This window comes from Notamacropus eugenii, chromosome 5, assembly GCF_028372415.1.
Source record: "Notamacropus eugenii isolate mMacEug1 chromosome 5, mMacEug1.pri_v2, whole genome shotgun sequence".
In the NCBI taxonomy this organism is placed as follows: domain Eukaryota; kingdom Metazoa; phylum Chordata; class Mammalia; order Diprotodontia; family Macropodidae; genus Notamacropus; species Notamacropus eugenii.
This window is the reverse complement of record NC_092876.1, coordinates 438974398-438996775: the sequence shown is the minus strand read 5'-3', so window position 1 is coordinate 438996775 and position 22378 is coordinate 438974398. Positions and strand designations below refer to the sequence as shown.

At 35.7% G+C, this 22378-nt stretch overlaps 1 protein-coding gene across 3 annotated transcripts in view; it reads right to left on the bottom strand.

Moving 5' to 3' along the window:
- Nucleotides 1–22378, bottom strand: part of CFAP47 (cilia and flagella associated protein 47) — a 917896-nt gene that overhangs the window by 143991 nt on the left and 751527 nt on the right. For all 3 annotated transcript variants that reach the window (XM_072615192.1, XM_072615194.1, XM_072615193.1), the window contains one exon: nucleotides 17203–17358. In XM_072615192.1, the coding sequence (XP_072471293.1) occupies nucleotides 17203–17358 (156 nt within the window). The remainder of the gene's footprint in view (nucleotides 1–17202; nucleotides 17359–22378) is intronic.

Genomic DNA, 22378 nt, shown 5'->3' with positions numbered 1-22378 from the left:
CATACTCAAATTGTTTCTTTCTGGCTGCTTGCAAAATTTCATCTTAACCAGGGAACTCTGAAACTTGAACACAAAGTTTCTAGGAGTTTCTCTTTTCAGGTCTTATTGAAGAGGTGATCCATGGATTCTTTCAATATTTATTTTGCCCTCTGGTTCTAGAATATCAGACCAGTTTTCCTTGATAATTTCATAAAACATAATATCTAGGCTCTTTTTTGATCATAGCTATCAGGTAGTCCCATAATTTTTAAACTGTCTTTCCTGAATCTGTTTTCCAGGTCAGTTGTTTCTCCAATGAGATGTTTCACATTATCTTCTATTTTTTCAATCTTTTGGTTTTGTTTTGTAATTTCTTGGTTTATCCTGTAGTCTTTAGCTTCCCTGAATTCCACTCTCATTTTTAAAGAACTATTTCATTCAGTGAGCTTTTCAGCCTCCTTTTTCATTTGGCTAATTCTGCATTGTAAAGCCTTCTTCGTCTCATTGGATTTTTGGACTTCCTTTTATAATTGAGTGAGCCTATTTTTAAAGGTGTTATTTTCCTTAGCATTTTTTTGGTTCTCCTTTAGCAAGCTGCTGACTTGTTTTCCAAGCTCTTCTATGGCCTAAGCCCATTTCATATTCATTTTGGAGGTACTGCAGGCAGAAGCCTTGACTTCTTCTTACAGTATGCATTGTTCTTCCTCATCGGAAAGAATGGAAGGAGGCACCTGTTCACCAAGAAAGTAACCTTCTATGGTCTCATTTTTTCCCCCTTTTTTGGACATTTTCCCAGCCAGTTACTTGACTTCTGAATCCTTTGTCAAGAGGAGGGTCCTAGTGCTCCTCCCCACCCCACCCCACCCCCAACCAGGAATATGCTCAGGTCTGAGATTCAGATCAGCTGCTCAATTCCTCCAGGGGCTTTGGGTGAGGGTGAGGCTGTCACTCAGGGCTGAGATTAAAATCCCCTGGTCAATTCCCACATAGACTTTAAGCTGAGTTGCTCAGACAATGGACCCAGGCTGCTTCCATGGCCACCATAGCCACCTGCCTCCTGTTGCTACTGCCGCTGCCTCTGCTGCCACCAAAGGCTAGTGCTGGGTGGATCCTGGTCTCTTCTCTCCCAGCTGGAAAAGCCCTCGCACTCTGACCTTTGTAGTTTTCTTTGGTGCTTGTGGATTGAGGGATCTGAGACCCACCCTGCTGGGAATTCTGCCCAGGAGGTTTGTTCAGGTACTGTTCTTCCTGGTACCTCCTGGCCAGGGCTGGGCTTAGCTCCCCTCAGTATCCCATGAGATAGACCTTCCTGTTGGCCTTCCAGGCTACCTTTGGCTGGAAATTTCATTCATTCTGTCGTTCTTTGTCTTCTGCTGCTCTAGAATTTGTTGAGAGTAAGTTTTTACAAGTATTTTGTGGGCAGTGGGGGAAGAGCTGCAGTATATGCATCTTTCTACTCAGTCATCTTGGCTCATCTCCCCCCAAAACAAAATTAAAGGATGAGAGGAATGTACTAAGGGAAGGAGAAAGGGAGAGGTGGAATGGGACAAATCATCTCACTTAAAAGAGACAAGCTTTTACATTGAAAGGAAAGATGCAGGCAGTGAGAGTGAATGAGTGAACCTTACTCACATCAGATTTGAATTAAGGAAGAAATAACACACACACTCAATTGGATATGGAAATCCCTCTTACCCAATAGGAAAGTATGGCATAAGGGGTAAGAGAAGGGGAGATGTTAGAAAGGAGGAACGATTGGGGAAAGATAGTCAGAAGCAAATATTTTTTAAAAAGGTGCAGAGTTAAAGGAGAGAATAGAATAAATGGGTGGCAGGATAGGATGGAGGGAAAAAAAATTTAGTCTTTTGAAACGTGACTATTATGGAAATATTTCACATTACTACACAGGTATAACCTATATTGAATTGCTTTCTTCTCAATGAGGGTGGGTGGGGAGGAAAGAAGGGAGAGAATTTGTAACTTAGTAACAATAGCAATAAGACAAGAGAAAGAAACGGAAAGAATTACAATACACAAGGAAGAAACAAAACTATCAGTCTTTATAGATAACATGGTGACATACTTCAAGAACTGGAGTATCCACCAAAAATACCTAGTTGAAATAATTAACAATTTAGCAAAGTTGTAGGTTATATAATAAACCTATGTTAATCACCAGTATTTCTATATATTACCAATAAATTCCAACCGAAAAAGAAATGGAAAAAAATTCCATTTCAAAACCTGTAGCCAAAATAAATACTTGGGAGTCTATCTGATGAGACAAACCCAGAAACTATATGAAGACAATTTTGAAACACTTTTCACACAAATAAAGTTAAATCTAAACAATTGGAAAATATTAATTGCTTATGAATAGGCTGAAAAAATATAACAAAAATGATAATTTTACCTTAATTAATTTGTTCAGTGCTGTACTAATATAACTACCAAAAAATATTCTACAGAGCAATGAAAAAAATAATAACATAATTCATTTGGAGGAAAAAAAGGTCCAGAATATCATAGGACTTAATGAAAAAATGTGAAGGATGGTGGCCTAGCAGGGCTAGATCCCTAACTGTGTTGTGAAGAAGTAATCATCAAAACAATTTGATCCTGGCTAAGCAATAGAGCTGTGCATCAACGGGATAGATTAGGTGCAAAACACACAACAATAAATAACAATAGTAATATAATGTTTGATAAACCCAATGATTCGAGATTTTGGGAGAACTCAGTATTTCACAAATATTGCTGGGAAAACTGGAGGGTAATTTAACATAAATTAAATATAGACCAACATTTGACACTACATACCAAGAAAAAAGTCAATACTGGTACATGATTTAGATATAACGGGCAATACTATATACAAATTAGGAGAGAATGGAATAGTTTGCCTTTCATATCTATTGATAAGGGAAGACTTTATGAGCAAACAAGAGATAGCTTTACAGGATATAAGATGTATAATTTTGATTACATTAAATTAAAGAGTCTTTGCACAAAAGAAACCAATGAAGTTTGGATTTAAGATTAGGAGGAAAGCAGAAAACTGGGGAAATATCTCTGAAAAATGCCTCATTTCTCACATATGTACAAAAGTGAGTCAGATTTATAAGAATATAAATCATTTTTCAATTGATAGTCAAAAGATATGACCAGGCAGCTTTCAGGTTAAGAAATCAAGGACATCTCTAGTCTCCTGAAAAAAAAAAAACAATGAATTACTATTGATTAGGGAATGCAAATTAAAGCAATTCGGAACTCACATATCTGATTGGCTAACTTGACAGTAAAGGAAACTGATAAATATTGGAGGGGATGTTGAATAACTAGAACATTAGCCCACTATTAGTTAAATTGTGACCTGATTCATCCATTCTGGAGAGAATTTTATAATTGTGCTCAAAGGGCTATAAACCTGGGCATACTCTTTTAACCAGCAATACCACTACTAGGTCTATATAGGTGTGTGTATGTGCATACATACATATATACATATATATATATATATATATGTATATATGTATGTATGTATATATACACATGCACATACATATACACATGCCTACATATATACATATAGACATACAAACATACATATATACATACCCACATATATACATAAACACACATAAACATACATATATACATGCACGCACACATATATGTATATATATACATACATATATATGTGAAATAACCAACATGTACAAAAATATTTAGCAGCTCTTTTGGTGGTGGCAAAACCTCCGAATTGAAAGGAAGCCCCAAATTTGGAGAATAACTGAACAAGTTAAAATACTATTGTGCTATAAGAAATGACAAAACAACTAAGGAAAAAAACTTTTATGAATTGATGTAAAGTGAATGACTTAACTATTCTCAAAAATAATACATTGATTCAAGAAAATTCTGAAAGATTATGATGAAAAATGTTATCCACCTCCAGAGAAAGAACTAATAAAGTGTGAATGCAGATCAAAGCATACTTTCTCAAACTTTATTTTTCTTTTTCGCCAGTATTTTCTTTCTCAACATGACTAACATGGAAATACATTTTGTATGACTGAACATCTATAATCTATATGAAATTACTTCCCTTCTCAAGGAGGAAGGAAGAAAGGGAAGAAAAGAATTTAGATTTGAAATTTTAAAAAAAAGTTTTAAGTTTTAAAGTTTTATGTTTTTAAAATTTTTCTTTGATTTTCAACAATCGCATAAGTTTTAAATTTTCTGCCCCTCCCTCTCCCTGCCTTCCCTCTCCATTCTCAAGATAGTACAAAAGAGAAAATATTTTACTTCATTCTGCATTCCAACTCCATGCTTCTTTCTCTGGATGTGGATGACATTTTGCATCATGAGACCTTTGCAAATGTTTTAGGTTCTTGCCTTGCTGTGGAGTACTAAGTCGATCAAAAGCAGTCCTTGCACACTGTGGCTGTTACTATTTATAATGTTTGCTTGGTTCTGCTCAGCTCACTAAGCATCAGTTTATAAAAGTCTATCCAGGCAATTCTGAAGTCTGCCTGTTCATCATTTCTTACAGCCCAGTAGTATTCCATTACATTCACATACTTCAATTTGCTAAGCACTTTCCCAGTTGATGGGTATTCCCTCAGTTTATAGTTCTTGGTCACTACAAAAAGAACTGTTATAAATATTTTTGTTCATGTAGGTCCTTTTTCCATAATTATGATCTCTGTTATACAACCCTAGAAGCTGTATTGCTGGGTCAAAGGGTATGCACACTTTTATAGACTTTTGGGTATAGTTTCAAATTGCTCTGCAGAATTGTTTGATCAGCTCACAGCTCCATCAACAATCAATTAGTGTTCTAATTGCCCCACATCTTCTTCAACATTTATCATTTTCCTGCTTTATCATGTTAGGCCATCTGATAATTGTGATGTGTTATCTCAGAATTATTTTAATTTACATCTCTCTAATCAATAGTGATTTAGAGCATTTTTTTCTTATGACTACAGATAGCTATAATTTTTTTCTTGCCAAAACTGCCTGTTCATATCCTTTGACAATTTATCAATTGGGGAATGACTTGCATTCTTGTAAATATGACTTAGTTCTCTGATGTGTGTGTTCATTCTTAGTTGCTGAAGAAGACCATGCCATCAGAGAAATAACAACATTACTTGCACTTCACTTTGTTTTGAATGAGGGAGGGCTGTGCAGGTTACCAGCCTCACTTCTCCTCCAGAGCCATCTGAATCCAGTGACCAGATATTTATCAGGATGACTGGAGATGACCCAGGATGAGGTAACTGGGGTTACGTGACTTGCCGAAGGTCACACAGCTAGTGAGTATCAAGTGTCTGAGGTGAAATTTGAACTCAGGCCCTCCTGATTCTTGCACTGGTTCTCTATCCACTGCACCACCTAGCTGCCCTGACTTAGTTGTCTATATATTTTAGAAATGAGGCCTTTATCATAGACATTAGTTGTAAAAATTATTTTGCAGTTTTCTGCTTGCCTCCTAATTTTAGTTGCATTGGTTTTGCTTGTAAAAAGACTATTCAATTTAATGTAATCAAAATAGTCCATTTTGTATTTCATAATGTTCTGTCTCTTGGTTGGTCATAAATCCCTCCATTCTCCATAATTCTGACAAATAAACTGTTCCTTGTTCCCCTGATTTGTTTATAGTATCAACTTTCTTTTAACCAGATCACATACCCATTTGGACTTTATTCTGGTATATAATGTCAGGTACTAGTCTATGGCCAGCTTCTGTCACACTATTTTCCAGCTTTCCCAGCAGTTTTTTCAAACAGTGAGCTCTTATCCCAGAAGCTGGTATGCCTGGATTAATCAAACAGTAGACTGCTAAAGTTATTGAGTACTATGTCATGTGTACCCACCTATTCCCCTGTTCTACCCCTCTATTGCTAAGCCAGTACAAAGAGGTTTTGATGATTCCTGCTTTGTAACAGAATTTAACATCTGGTATGTCTAGGCCACCTTCCCTAGCATTGTATTTCATTAATTGTCTTAATATTCTGGAGCTTTTGTTCTTCCAGATGAATTTTGATATTACTTTTTCTAGCTTTATAAAATAGTTTTTGGTAGTTTGATTGGGTGGCACTGAATAAGTAGATTAATTTGGGTAGAATTGTCATTTTTATTATATTAGCTTGTTCAACCCATGAGCAACAGGGTTTTTTTTCCAATTATTTAGATCTGAATTTATTTGTGCAAAAATTGTTTTGTAATTGCGTTCATATACTCCCTGAGTTTGCTTTGGCAGGTAGACTCCCAAATATTTCATGGTGCCTACAGTAACTTTAAATGGAATTTCTCCTTCTATCTCTTGCTGTTGGGTTTTATTTGTAATATGTAGAAATTCAGATGATTTGTACTGGATTATTTTATATCCTGCAACTTTGCTAAACTTGTTTATTATTTCAAGTAGTTTTTTACTTAATTCTCTAGAATTCTCTATGTATATCATCATATAATCTGCAAAGAAGGACAACTTAATTTCTTTTATGCTTTTATGATATGATAGATTGGAAAGAAATCTTTTTTTTTTTCAGCCACTTTTTTTTTTATTTTGTAATGTTTAACAGTCACTGCCATACAATTGTGATTTTATCCCCCCCACCTACCCTCCACTCCCCCCCTCCCTCCCCACGACTGCATACAATTCTGTATAGATTCTACATATACTTTCCTATTGAGTATATTTTCACTATAGTCATGCTATGTAGTCAGACTAAGATAAATGAAAGAAATCGTATAACAAATCAGAACATGATACACAAACACATACACATACACAGACATGATCTGCTACAATATGTGAGTGACTTCCATATTTCTCTCTCTGAGTGTGGAAGGCATTTTGCCTTGAGATCCTCCATTGGGAATTTTTTTTTTTTTTTGGTAAGAAGTTCTTGTGTTATTACAAAAATCTAAATCTACCAGAAAAAACTCTCACACACTGTGGTTGTTGCTGTGCATAAAGTTCTCCTGGTTCTGCTCCTTTCACTCAGCATCAGGTCATATAAGTCCTTCCAGGCCTCTCTGAAGTCTCCTTGTTCATCATTTCTTATGGCACAATAGTACTCCATTACATTCATATACCATAATTTATTCAGCCATTCCCCAATTGATGGACATCCCCTTGACTTCCAGTTTTTGGCAACTACATACAGTGCTGCTATAAATATTTTTGTACATGTGGGACCCTTTCCCATTTTTATGATCTCTTGGGGATATAGTCCTAGTAGCGATATTGCTGGGTCAAAGGGTATGCACACTTTTGTAGCCCTTTGGGCATAGTTCCAAATTGCTCTCCAGAATGGTTGGATGCGCTCGCAGCTCCACCAACAATGAATTAATGTTCCAACTTTCCCACATCCTCTCCAGCATTTATCATTTTCTTGTTCTGTCATGTTTGCCAATCTTATAGGTGTGATGTGGTACCTCAGAGTTGTTTCGATTTGCATCTCTCTAACCAATAGTGATTTAGAGCATTTTTTCATATGATTATAGATAGCTTTAATTTCTTCCTCTGAAAATTGCCTGTTCATATCCTTTGACCATTTATCAATTGGGGAATGACTTGTATGATTGTACATTTGGATCAGTTCTCTATATATTCTAGAAATGAGGCCTTTATCCCCGAGCTTAGCTGTAAAAATTCTTTCCCAATTTACTACATCCCTCCGGATTTTGGTTGCATTGGGTTTGGTTGTGCAAAAACTTCTCAGTTTAATGTAATCAAAGTTATCCATTTTGCATTTCATAATGCATTCTATCTCTCCTTTAGTAAAGAATTCTTCCCTTCTCCATAGATCTGATAAATACACTATTCCTTGCTTCTCCAGTTTATTCATGGTATCAATCTTTATACCTAAATCATGTACCCATTTGGACTTTATTCTTGTGTACGGTGTCAGGTATGGGTCTATGCCTAATTTCCGCCACACTGTTATCCAGTTTTCCCAGCAATTTTTGTCAAACAATGAGTTCTTATCCCAGAAGCTGGGGTCCTTGGGTTTATCAAACAGAAGGTTGCTATATTCCTTGCCTACTGCATCTTGAGTGCCAAGTCTATTCCACTTGTCTACCTCTCTGTTTCTTAGCCAATACCAAGTGGTTTTGATAATTGCTGCTTTATAGTACAGTTTGAGGTCTGGTAGCGCTAGGCCACCTTCCCAAGCATTTCTTTTCATTAGTCCCTTTGATATTCTGGACCTTTTGTTTTTCCAAATGAATTTTGATATTATTTTGTCCAGCTCTAGAAAGTAATTGTCTGATAGTTTAATTGGTATGGCACTAAATAAGTATATTAATTTGGGTAGAATTGTCATTTTTATTATATTAGCACGGCCTACCCATGAGCAACTAATGTTTTTCCACTTACTTAAATCTGATTTTATTTGTGCAAAAAGTGTCTTGTAATTGTGTTCATATAATCCCTGGGTTTGTTTTGGCAGGTAGACTCCTAAGTATTTTATACTGTCTACCCTAACTTTAAATGGGATTTCTCTTTCTATCTCTTGCTGTTGGACTTTGTTGCTAATATATAGGAATGCAGAAGATTTGTGTGTGTTTATTTTGTACCCTGCAACTTTGCCAAAGTTGTTTATTAATTCTAGTAATTTTTTACTTGAATCTCTGGGATTCTCTAGGTAAATCATCATATCATCTGCAAAGAGTGATAACTTAGTTTCTTCTTTGGCTATTCTAATTCCTTGAATATCTTTATCTTGTCTAATTGCTACAGCTAACATTTCTAGTACCATATTAAATAATAGTGGTGATAATGGACAACCTTGTTTCACCCCTGATCTTATTGGGAATGCATCTAGCTTATCCCCATTGCATATAATGCTTGCTGAAGGTTTTAGATAGATACTGCTTATTATTTTATGGAAAGTTCCCTTTATTCCTACATTCTCCAATGTTTTTAGTAGGAATGGATGTTGTATTTTGTCAAAAGCTTTTTCTGCATCTATGGAGATAATCATGTGGTTTTTGTTAGCTTTGTTGTTGATGTGATCGATAATGCTAATAGTTTTCCTAATATTGAAACAGCCCTGTAGTCCTGGTATGAATCCTACCTGATCATAATGTATTAATCTCGTGATAAGATCTGTATTCGTTTTGCTAGAATCTTATTTAAAATTTTTGCATCTATATTCATTAGGGAAATTGGTCTATAATTTTCTTTCTCTGTTTTGTCTCTTCCTGGTTTGGGTATCAAAACCATATTTGTATCATAGAAAGAATTTGGGAGGACTCCTTCTTCCCCAATTTTCAAGAATAGTGTATGTAGTATTGGAATTAACTGTTCTTTAAATGTTTGATAGAATTCACTTGTGAATCCATCTGGCCCTGGAGATTTTTTCCTAGGGAGTTCATTGATGGCTTGTTCAATTTCTTTTTCTGAGATGGGGTTGTTTAAGTAATCAACTTCCTCTTCTGTTAATCTGGGCAATTTGTATTTTTTAAAATATTCATCCATCTCATTTAGATTATCTAATTTGTGGGCATAAAGTTGGGCAAAGTAGTTTCTAATTATTGTTTTAATTTCCTCCTCATTGGAGGTGAGTTCACCCCTTTCATTTTTAATATTAGTAATTTGGTTTTCTTCTTTCTTTTTTTTAATCAGATTGACCAAAGGTTTATCAATTTTATTAGTTTTTTCATAAAACCAACTATTGGTTTTATTTATTAATTCAATAGTTTTCTTAATTTCAATTTTATTAATCTCTCCTTTGGTTTTCAGTATTTCTAATTTGGTATTTACTTGGGGATTTTCAATTTGTTCTTTTTCTAGCTTTTTCAACTGCAAGCCTAAGTCATTGATCTCCTCTTTCTCTATTTTATTTATGTAAGCATTCAGAGATATAAAACTTCCCCTAATAACTGCTTTTGCAGTATCCCATAAGTTATGGTATGTTGTTTCACTATTGTCATTCTCTCGAATGAAATTGTTGATTGTTTCTATGATTTCTTCTTTAACCCAACCCTTCTTTAGAATTAGATTATTTAGTTTCCAATTGATTTTTGGTTTCTCTTTCCATGGCCTTTTATTACATGTAATTTTTAATGCATTATGATCTGAAAAGGATGCATTGATTATCTCTACCTGTCTGCACTGGATTGTGAGATTTTTATGTCCTAGTACATGGTCAATTTTTGTAAATGTTCCATGTACCGCTGAGAAAAAAGTATATTCCTTTCTATTCCCATTTAATTTTCTCCAAAGATCTATCATATCTACCTTATCCAGAGTTTTATTTACCTCCTTAACCTCTTTCTTGTTTATTTTGAGGTTGGATTTATCGAGTTCAGAGAGGGGGAGTTTGAGGTCCCCCACTAGCATAGTTTTGCTATCAATTTCTTCCTTCAACTCCCCCAACCTCTCCTCTAAGAATCTGGATGCTATACCACTTGGAGCATACATGTTTAGTAATGATATTGCTTCGTTGTCTATGGTGCCTTTTAGCAGGATATATTTTCCATCCTTATCCCTTTTGATTACATCTATTTCTGCTTTTGCTTTGTCTGAGATTAGGATTGCTACTCCTGCCTTTCTTACATGAGCTGAAGCACAATATATTCTGCTCCATCCTTTGACTTTTATCCTATGTGTTTCCCCCCGTTTCAAATGTGTTTCTTGTAAGCAGCATATTGTTGGATTATGGCTTTTAATCCATTCTGCTATCCGTCTCCGTTTTATGGGAGAGTTCATCCCATTCACATTCACAGTTATGATTACAATCTGTGTATTTCCCTCCAACCTCTTTCCCACCATTTGTGCTTTTAGCTCTCCCGTCTCCCTTCCCTTCCTCAATAGTATTCACTTTTCTCCCCCTCCGCCTGCAGCCTTCCCCTCCTTCTTTTGACCCCCCTCCCTTTTAGTTCCCTTTACTCTTATTGCTTCTTTCCTCCCTTTTAGCCACCCTCCCCTTTCTTCCCTCTTCCCCTCCTACTACCTATAGAGCTAGTTAGGCTTATCTACTTAAGATTATTGTTCCCTCCTTTGAACAAATCAGATGAGAGTACCTCTCAAACAATGCTCATCTCCCTCCCCTCCTTCCCTCTACTATAGTTTTGTACTTCTTCCTGTGATATAATTTGCCATTTTCTGCTTCCCCCTTTCCACACCTCCTATTACATTCCCTTCTCATACTTAAATCATATTTTTGACATGACATCATTTACTTTATGCCCGTTCCCTCTACATATATCCATTTTATCATAATAGCTGCACAGTTCTCAAGATTGACAGGTATCATCTTCCCTTATAGAGAGGTAAACAGTTTGCCCTAATTGAATAGCAAGTTTTTGTTTTTGTTTTTTCCCCTCTGTTTACCTTTTTATGATTCTCTAGAGACCTGCATTTGAAGATCAAATTGTCTATTGAGTTCTGGTGTTTTGGTCAGGAAGCTCTGGAAATCCCTTATTTCGTTGAATGACTTTCTCCTTGCCTGAAATGTTATGCTGAACTTTGCTGGGTAGTTGATCCTTGGTTGAAGTCCCAACTCCTTTGCCTTACGGAATATTGGGTTCCAATTCTTTCGATCTTTTAATGTAGAAGCTGCAAGGTCCTGTGTGATCCTGACTGTGTGTCCTTGATATTTGAATTGTTTCTTTCTGGCTGCTTGTAGTATTTTCTCCTTCACTTGATAGCTCTGGAATTTGGCAACTATATTTCTTGGGGTTTTGAGTTTGGGATCCCTTTTGGGAGGGGAACGGTGGATTCTTTCGATGACTATTTTGCCCTCTGAGTCTAGTACTTCTGGACAGTTTTCCTTGATGATTTCCTGGAAGATATTGTCCAGACTCTTTTCTTCATCATGGGTTTCTGGCAGGCCAATAATTCTTAGATTTTCTCTCCTGGATCTGTTTTCCAGGTCAGTTGTTTTTCCAATTAAATATTTTATATTTTCTTCTATCTTTTCATTCTTTAGATTTTGTTTGACTGATTCTTGTTGCCTCATTGAGTCATTAGTTTCTACTTGCCCAATTCTAATCTTCATCGTAGTGTTTTCTTCAGTTAGCTTTTCCATCTCCTTTTCCATCTGACCAATTTTTCCCTTTAAGGAGCTATTTTCTCCATTTAATTTTTGTACTTCTTTTTCCATTCGACCAATTTTCCCAGTTAGGTTTTGGGTTTCCTTTTCCATCTGATCAATTTTCCCAATTAGGTTTTGGGTTTCCTTTTCCACTTGATTAGCTCTTCCTTTTAGGGAATTATTCTCTCCAGTTAATTTTTGAACTTCCTTTTCCATTTCTTCAATTTTCTTTTTCAGGGTGATGTTCTCATCAGTGAATTCTTTTTTTATAGTTTTAAAATCATTGGCCAGTTTTTCTTTTATATCCTTCTTCAGACGTTCCAGGTAATCTAGTTGTGCTTGCGAGAAATTCATAGTCCCATCTGAGGTTTCAGATGGAAGTACAGTCTCAGCTCTGACCTCTTTGGTGTTTGTGTTTTGGTCCTTATCCCCATAGAAAGATTCTATGGTTTTTTCACTTTTCGTCTGCTTTTTCCGATTCATGATGTTGGCTGAGTGTTGTAGCTTTTGGTTCTTTCAGTCAGAAGGTACAGATCTTTAAGTTGAGTTGATGTTTGTCTAGGCTAAAAGCAGGCTTTTTTGTTGTTGTTGTTGTTGTTGTTGTTGTTTCCCAGATCAACCCTGGGGTTAGCTTGATAGGTGTGTGGGAGGTGTGGTCTGGTCTCAGGATATCTCCTCAGCTGGCCTGAGGCAAAGGCAAGGTCCGGGGATGGTGATCCCAGCTTCCCTATTGTCTTCCCTTTCCCCTGGAGGGCTGGGGCACGCCTAGAGGCTAACGCGTGTTCCCGCCCCTCCTGGGGCTCGTCTCCTGGCTCTGAGGCTTGCCTGGGTCTCAGTGCGAATTTTTCTCTGCCCTGGGTCGTCTGTCCCTCCAGATAGCCTCCACCACAGTAGGAAGAATCCCCCTTTGCCACTTTTCCAGCCTCTGGTGTTATGAGACCACCTGCCCCCTTCTGCTGTTCCCGCTGATCCAGGATTAATCTGGGGAAGAATTTTATGGTTCCCTCAGGGTCATCAGGGGGGAGGAGAGAGCACTTACTGATCACTCTGCCATCCCAGTTCCTGGAAGTTCAAGTAGTGACCCACCGAAGTCCGTCTTCAGGCTGAAGATTTCAAGGACTGCTGCGCTGATGTCTGGCACTCAGCGGCTCTCATCGGCTCGGCCTGGCTTATCTCCTGCTCCGCTGGTCTCGCCCGCCACTCTCGGGCTCCTCTGGTCCCCTCCGCCCTGCCGCGCCGACCGCGCTGCGCTGTGCGCCGGGGTCTTACCCCCGCGGAACAGATCCCTCCCGTGGACCCTCCGGTCCAGCCTGGGCTCCGAATCCGTCAAAGTCCGTCACCCACTGGATTCTACACCTCCAAAGTCTGGTCAGAATCTCCCCCCAGATATATCCAGAGGAGTTTTTCCAGGAGCTTAGGTGAGTCGTTGCTTTCACTCCCCCATCTTGGCTCCGCCCCCCTGGAAAGAAATCTTGAACCAGGAAGACTAGTTAGGAAGTTGTGATATAGTAAGAACTAGAGGTGATAAGGGCCTGAATTTGGGTGACTTTGTTGAGTGCAGAGAAGGGTACCAGTATGAAAATAGAGGAATGAAGGCTTAACAATTAATTTGACAAAAGTTAAAAGTGTCTTATAGGCTATGAACCCAGATAATTAGAAGGATAGTGATACCTTTGAGAGAAATTGGGGATTGAGCAGAAAGAATAGATTTCAGAAGAAAGATAAATTCCCTTTTTGAACACCCAATTCCTATTGATTCTACCACTGTAATACTTCTTGCATTCATCCCCCTCTCCACAATCTCAATAAACCCAATCTAGTTCAGGTGCTCACCTCTCACAGGGTCACACTCTCAGAGTTTCAAGGAACATCAAAGACCATGGAGTCCAACACAAAGAAGCAGAATGGTAAGAGAAGAATGCTAAATTTAAAGTTACAAGACAAATTCAGTTCTTTGCTTGACTATTTATTACGTCTATGACATGGAGAAGGTCATTTAGGTACTCTGGGCCTGAGTTTCAACATCTATAAAATACAACTTGGACTTGGTGATCTCTAAGTTTCAATAAAGCTGTAGATTTGTCTCCCATGATCCGTGAACATATCTGAATGGGAAACTACTGATAGTAATAACTTAACATTAATTGTCTCCTCATTACCTAAGTAAAAGATAAACTCTTATTTTATCTCTTCTAATCCTTTTATAATGTACCCCATCCAGTTTTTCTAGCCTTATATCTTATTTTTCTTTTTAACAGATATTTTCAAACCAAGTTAGGCCTTAGACCTTTTCACTTCCCAGTTCTTCACTTGCTTTTTCCCCTTTCTACTTTGACTCATTCTTTTCAGTACCTAGAATTTTCCCCCATCTCCATCAGTTGAAATGCCTTTCCTTCATGCCCAAAATTTGATGCTGCTTCTCCCAAGAAGTCTTCCATTAATTCTCCCATCGAAAATGACACCTTCCTGCCCAAATGTCTTGTAGTACTTTATCTCAACATCTTTTTTTTGCAATTATCTCTCATGATAATTTTGGGAGGTTTTTTGGCACTTGTTTGTATAACCTCTCCACAACATCCCAGGGCCCATTAAATTTTAAGCGACCTATGACCAAAGTCTGTTATGGATCTCTGTTTGTAGCATCAGTGTACAAAAAATATATTCTACACTTGTTGCTGAGTCATTTCAGTTATGTCCTACATTTCATGACTTCATTTGCTTTTTTTGTTTTGTTTTGGGTTTGGTTTTTTTGGAGAGAGGGCAAAGTTATTGGAACGGTTTGTCATTTCCTTCCCCAACTCATTTTACAGATGACAGAAACTGAGACACACAGTATTAATTAACTTGCCCAGGATCACAGTAGTTACTTAATTTTTTAAAATCATTTGACATATTAGAAAGGGAACTACTTAATATAGATATTCAGTTCTCCTGGGTATTCATTATCTGAGAGATAACTGACACAGAGTAGAAGCATGAAATAAACTCATACAGTTATAAGCAATAAAGAATTATGTAACATAATTATGTGATTTAAAGTCACTAGCCAAATGTATTTTAGATGAGGAAAAATGCAAGTAAGTGAATAACCAGAAAAGACTCAAAGGAAAAAGATCTATTAGAATTCCAAATTCACATAAAATTAAGCAGCAGAAAGCACTTTTCAAGGAAGTTTTCCATGATACCTTTTGTAAGAGAATCATTGATTTAAAAAAAAAAAAGTCAAACCACAAAAAGACCCAGTGCTCTTGATTGCTTTTTTTTTTTTTTTTTAATCTCATCTGCATTCATGGGTCTACCCTTCAAGGTATTTGGGTTGCTACATAGCCTTCTAAGTGAGACTATTTTTTGACTATTTAAATTTTTACCTGAAGAAAAATACCATACATGGGAATTAAATGAAAAAAATATAGGATCCCAAAGCAGTAAAGTTGTAGTATAAATATAAACTTAACAAAATAGGAGAGGGGATGTGATAATCTTTGAAATAAGCACATATTTTCTGTCAATGTATTAAAGATTGATAAACTTGACCTTCATCCTTGGTCTTCAACCAGCAAGATATCATGGTTAAATATTATGGTCTTTAATATTTTCTTTCTTTTTTCAAGAAAATAATCTAAAAATTATAACTTGCACTTTGGGGATTTAGTTTTTACCAACAAAGAAAACTAAATCCTAAGGAACAACTTTAGGTATTCCAATAGCAACATTCTTTTATTCAGTTTCTGAAAAGGATAATCCATAACATATATATTGAAAATTTAAATAAGACTGTAACAAAAACCCACAACATATATACTGGTGAAAATGATCAGAAATGAAAACAGAAGCAAATAAAATGCCCTTCCTAAATTTGATTAAAGGTATTTATACATTTATTACTCCCTCTTAAAAGTTGTTACTAGCTTAAAGGTTACATTTCACAAATGATTTTATTTTATAAAAAAACACATAATAATTTTATAAAGAAAAATGTAACACATTAGTGCTTAAATTTTAAAATTGAACTCAAACAGTTTTAAATTAAACTCAATAAAATAATTGTTAACATATATCTTTGACTCCTTTTTTTAAAAATCTGCTTACTGAGCACTCTATATGAAGCCAATGAATCACCACTATAGAAAAAGGAAGAAAAGGAAAAGAGTTTTCTTGACTGTTTTCTTAGTATTTCACATTTTTATTTATGTTACTTCTGTTATCATAGCTTGTACAAAAAATCAAGTAGTTCGATTACCTAACCGATATCAAAATTCATCCAGAAGTAATGATATTATGTCACTGATAACTTGAAACTGTGAGAAACACAAATGATTCTAGTATTTTTGGTGTCAAATCATTTCATTGCTCTTTTCCATGCCAGAAAAGAGGAACTCTCCTAAATCAATATGTTGTAATCCATGCAGAAGTAAGGGTTGCTAAACATGAAATATCATTCCTAAATACAAAATGAGCCCTTGCATCAGTAATTTGTGACTCTTTCAACATGTTGTGCCTTTCAAAATGACTTAAGTATGCTATTCATGTCAACTCAAATGACATCATGTTGGAGAAAATACATAACAACATATAACATTAAATTATTTATATTTGCAAATAACAATGGATAATGTTTAAAATTATTTTATGCTGCCCAGAATTACAACTTACATTTCTATATAATTTTCATGGGGGCCTGGGAGTTAATATCTTGTCAATTCACATGTTAGTCTTCCAGAATTATTAAGAGATAGGCATTCAGTGTTATCATTCTAAAAGCAGATACACTACACAAAGTGACAGTCACAGTCTTCAGTGAGTATACCACCAGGAAATACAGAGAACCAAAAGGGCAGATGGAGGAAGGAAAGAAGAAAAAAATATACCTGCCTCAATATTTGCCTCTCCTTTACCTGCAGCTATGAAGTACTTTTAAGATGCCATTAAGAAATACTACTACTACTAATAATAATAATAATAATAAAGATGTCATTAATAACATTTTATCTACTATCATTTACAAAACTATTAGCATAAATAGCAAAAGCACTTTTAGGAATTCAGGAGAGACGTAATTCTTCCATGAATTGAAAAAAAAAAAGAAACAAAGCTTTGAACAACTGAGAAGTCTCTAGAGAAGATAATTTTCTTATATTAGGAAACATATTAAAATCAATCTTACCATCATTTAGTGGTTCTTGCTTCTGATTGTCTTCCACTAGCGGTTTTTTGGGAATCACCACCAATTCTCGTTGTTCTGGTGATTCAAAAACTACTCCAGGTAGAAGCACTTGGACAGTCTCTTCCACTCGATCCCTGGCTCGACTGCTTATACTAGCTAGAAACAACATGGATGTATTCTATTATTTGGATTCATGATTATTCTCTGATGATTTGACATCTTTATGACATGAAAGGGGGATTTTTTTTCCTGTCTCCAACTAATTTTTGCATTTTGTGAAAAGACACAGGGATTTATGTCATATTCAGACATAGGAACTACAGCAAAGAAAGAAAAAGGTTCCAGAACTCAGGGGGAAACAATTCTTCTAGATAATACTTAGAAAATGAAACTCAAGGATATATAGAATAGTCTCTGGAATAAATAAGCAGTCTCTGGTTTGGAGTTGAGATAAGTATTCAAAGTTTGCTCAAACACTAGATTATCGAGAAATTGCATATTATTTCCTTTTTAAATTATCAAGTATCATATATGTAATCATAGAATAATTTCTTTGTAATTAGGTAGCAATTCTGGGGGTAAATAAAGTGAAAGTAGGGGCTGGACACATTTAATAAATGCTTGAAGGAAAAATGAATTTTCTTCACAGTAGAATTTATTGAAAATGGATTAAGTAAGATCATTGATATCAGACTTTTACATTATGTTCTTCTTTAATCATGTTATTTCTTCAACGACTAACTTAGTCAGCTTAAATATTTGACTTAAGATATTTAAATTTATTCTACTTTACAAATGTAAAAATAACAAATTTGTTTTCAATGTTGTGAAAACAAAAAAAAGTGATAATTAGGTAAAACTTAATCTAAATATATATTTATATATGCCCAATAAATTATTCTTATTTAAGCAAAGAATGTCAAGGCACTAAATTTGTATTTTTGTATAAATAGAATTTAACACTTTTGATTATTATGTAATGATCTTTTTTTGAAAAATTAAAACATGATTTTAGGGTTTGGAATGAGTGAAAGCCAGCAGCTCCATTTTAGAACAAAATGACACAAACAAGGAGCATGAAAATTTCTCCTTTCTTTTTTTGCTCCTGACTCCTCTCTCCTCTGGAACCAAAGTACAGGAACTTATATGAATAGAAATCATATTTCAATTTTTCCAAACAATTCAATGTCATACTTGCAACTAGCTTGATGTACATAGAAATATCTTTTTCATCCCCCAGCATAATTCATTGTACTTAGTATATTTGCATTAATGAATTGAAGGATAAAGGGGTGAATTAGAAACTGTTTCTTTCAGATTTTACATTTTATGCTTCTATGAGGACAAAGCAGTATTCATCATTGTCACTACTTACAAAGTAACCTTCTCAATGCATAAATACGTCTAATCAATCAAGAACTCAGAAAGCATTTTAAAGCACTTACTATGTGCTAGTAATTGTGCTAGAGGATATAAAGATGAAAAGAAAATAGTCTTTTCTCACAGAGTTCGCATTCTATTGGAGGGAACAGCATTACTCACAATTATATGGAAATAATGATGTTAAATTAACAGAAGCTAATTGGGGATGGGGAACACTTGCTGATTAACAAGACAGGTCATATGTAAGAAACAGTGTTTGGCATGAGCTTTGAAAATAGGGATTCCAGGAGGCAGAAGGGTTGAGGAAGAGGAATGATACATCATCATCCTGGATACATAGTTTGGAGCCAAAATGGGAAGGGCTTTGTATGCCTAACAAAGGAGTTTGTATTTGATCCTAGAAGTAATAGGGAACCCCTGGAGTTTACTGATCAGGAGAGTCACAGAGTTAGGTGAGGTCTGGATTTTAGATGATGTGTGTAGAGGTTTGGGGGCTGAATGACTAGACAGGGCAAATGTTTAATGTATTGATTGAAAAAAGTGAAGAATCAAGCATGATTCCAAGGTTGTGAACCATGGTGCCTAGGATGGTCATGTTCTCTACAGAAACAGGTAGCAAGCACCTCCACCTCCACCACAACCACAAGAGCTAGTATTCATACAGTGATTTAAAGTCTGCAAAGCACTTTATAATTATGATCTCATTTATATCTTTAGGCTCATGTCACTCTATTAATAAAAAAATTTTAAAAGATTTTAAAAAATTATTGATATCTCATTGTCTACCAGGTAAAATGCAAAATGTGAATTTCTTAGGATAGGACAGCCTTCAAGATCCAGCTTGAACCTAAACTTCTAGGCACATTCCATACCACTTACTACATGCAATGGTTTAGCAGTATACATCATTACTTACACTTGCCCTCACTTCACCTACTGCTTCCATGACTGTGTGCACACTGTGCTTATTCCTGGGGCGGATTACTCACTGACTTACACCATTTTCTCTTTCTCCTATTAAATGCTACTCTTTCCAAAAAACAGTTCAGGTACCTTCTTTTCCATATGGTTTTCCATATACTCCCGGATCAAAGTGATCCCTACACCTTTCTTGAATCATCCACTCTTTTTAATTCCTACTATGTGCATAATCATTTTCTAAACTGTATTAATATTTATTTGTGATTACATCACATTGTCACAAAGGAATAAAAACTCGTTTGGAGTAGGGATTACATTGTGTCACTTTTTAACCTTGTTTTCACTAGTGCTTACACACCCTGCATACAAGAGGTATTTAATAAATGTGTGCTGAATTAAAATTTAAAATGATAACTAACATTTGGTGTATGTTGTTGGAAAGGTAAAAATGACTTAGAAAGAAGAAAGTTTTCTAGCTATGATTAATTTCACTGCCTTAAGTCATTAAAATGGAAATGAGTACTGTGAAAGTTATAATTAGTATTATGCCACTGGTTTTGTCTTCTAAATTCTTAGGAAATCTAAATACTAAAAATATAGACAATTCATTTCCAGTGAGTGCATATTTCTATTACATTATTCATCTTCAAGTGAGTAGTTACTTCAAGTAACTTTACCACCTATCTTTGCCAACAGAGAAGCAATAATCAAAATGTTCAAAGGATGAAGTAATCAGTAGGAAGAGAATTCAACCAATTCAATGCATACCAGAAAAAAAAAGAATCCTCTTTTTAATGTTCTGACAAATGATCATTGACCTTCTCCTTAAGGACCTCCAACAATGGAGAAGTCACTACATAGTGACTAATGTAGCCTTCGAACAGTTTTAATTGTTAAGTATGTTTTCCTCATATCAAGTATAAATTTTCTTCCACCCACTAGCTTTGGCTTTTAAATTTTTAAAAGAAAAAGGTAGCAATGCTTCTTCAAGACTTCAATGATTATATAATCACATTGCTATAAGTATTCTCTCCATGATTCTAATCAATAAATCAACACAGATTTATTAAGTGTCAGTCATGTATTAAACACTCTACTGATTGCTAGCGATGTAGAAACAAAAATGCCACAATGGTTCTTGCCTTCAAGAAGTTTACATTACATTGGAAGGATATATCATGAGCAGATATAAAATACATACAAAGTAAATCTAAAGTAATCTGATGGGTGAAATACTACCAGCTGAGGGGAAGACATGAGGAAGACAGATATGATGCCTGAGGTGTATTTGACATGAACTTCGAAGGATTTTAGGGATTTATGAGGCAAGAATCCCTTTATTATGTACAGGGACAAGCAAGAAGGCCAGTATAGCTTGACCACAGAGTGAATGAAGGGAAGTAATAGGTAATAAATATGGAAAGGTAAGCTGAAGCCAAATTGAGAAGGACTTTAAATGGTAAAAAGGGAAGTTCTTATTTTATCCTAGAGGCAATAAAAGGCAATAATGGAGTTTATTAGGCAGAAAAGTAACATGTTTACATCTGGTACTTTGGCAGCTATATGGTAATCACAGGAGAAATGGAAAGGACTTAGGGAAAGGATATTAATTAAAAGGCAATTCTAAGTTTCAAATGATAGGTGTTGTAGAACTCAAAAAAAACAGGGATTATAGTGTGGAAAAACAGTACAGATTCCAGACATATTGTGGAGATGACATGTAAAAGACTTGACAACTGATTGGATATGAAACTCATTATGCTATGTATGTATGTGTGTATATATATATATATATATATATGTGTGTGTGTGTGTGTGTGTGTGAATATATGTATAAGTATATATGTATATGTGTATATATATATACGTGTGTGTATGTGAATGTGTGCGTGCGTGCGAGTGTGTGTGTGTGTGTGTGTGTGTGTGTGTGTATGAATGAAGTGGTGCTCAGTTCTGCCAAGATACCCTCTACTTATGCAGTGGCATAATGACAATGGAAAAATGGTGGATATGGAAGTAGAGAGTGCTAAAAAAAATCACCTCTAAGATCAAATAGAAAATCTTTTCTGGATTTTCTGTGAATCTGGAATTCACATTTCTTTATAACCTGCCTCCCCTTTTCATTCTTCCCATGCAATCTTCAATCCAATGTAACTGGATTCCTTGATTTTCTTTGAACTAGACATTCCATCTCCAGACTCTGAGCATTTTCTCTGGTGCTTCCCCATGCCTAAAATATTCTTACTACTTATCTCTGCCTCCTGGCTTCCCTGAATTCCTTCAAGTTCCAGTTAAATTTCACCTTCAGAAACATTTTGTGATCTCCTTGAATTCTAGTTGCTTCCTTCTGTTGATTACTTCCACTCTGTAATGTATACAGCTTGTTTGTACAGAGTTATTTGTATATTGCCTCCCCCATTAAACTGTGAAACCCATAAGAACTATTTTTATATTTCTTTGTACACCCAACGCTAGCCCAGTGCCTGGCACAAAGGAGTTTAATAAATGCGTGTTGTCTATCTGACTAACTAATGAAAACACAGGTCTTCTAATGTATTCGAAAATACTGAAATAAATAAATGCCACCAGAGTTGTGCTTATTTACTACAAAGAAGACTAATTTTATTCCCTGACTTTCCCAATTCAATTTAATAATTTAATGTAATGCGCTACAACAAAGATCCTTGGAGGAAAGAGAGAGACAGAGGGGGTGGGGGGAGCAGGAGGAGAAGGAGGGGGAGGGGGAGAAAGAGAAGGAGGAAGAGAAGGAGACAGTTCAGCAAACTTAATATATCAACTCTAACTATGTCTGACATCATAAATAAATTTATACACTTAGAGTCTCCCACATCTTCCATGAGGTGAATTTTCT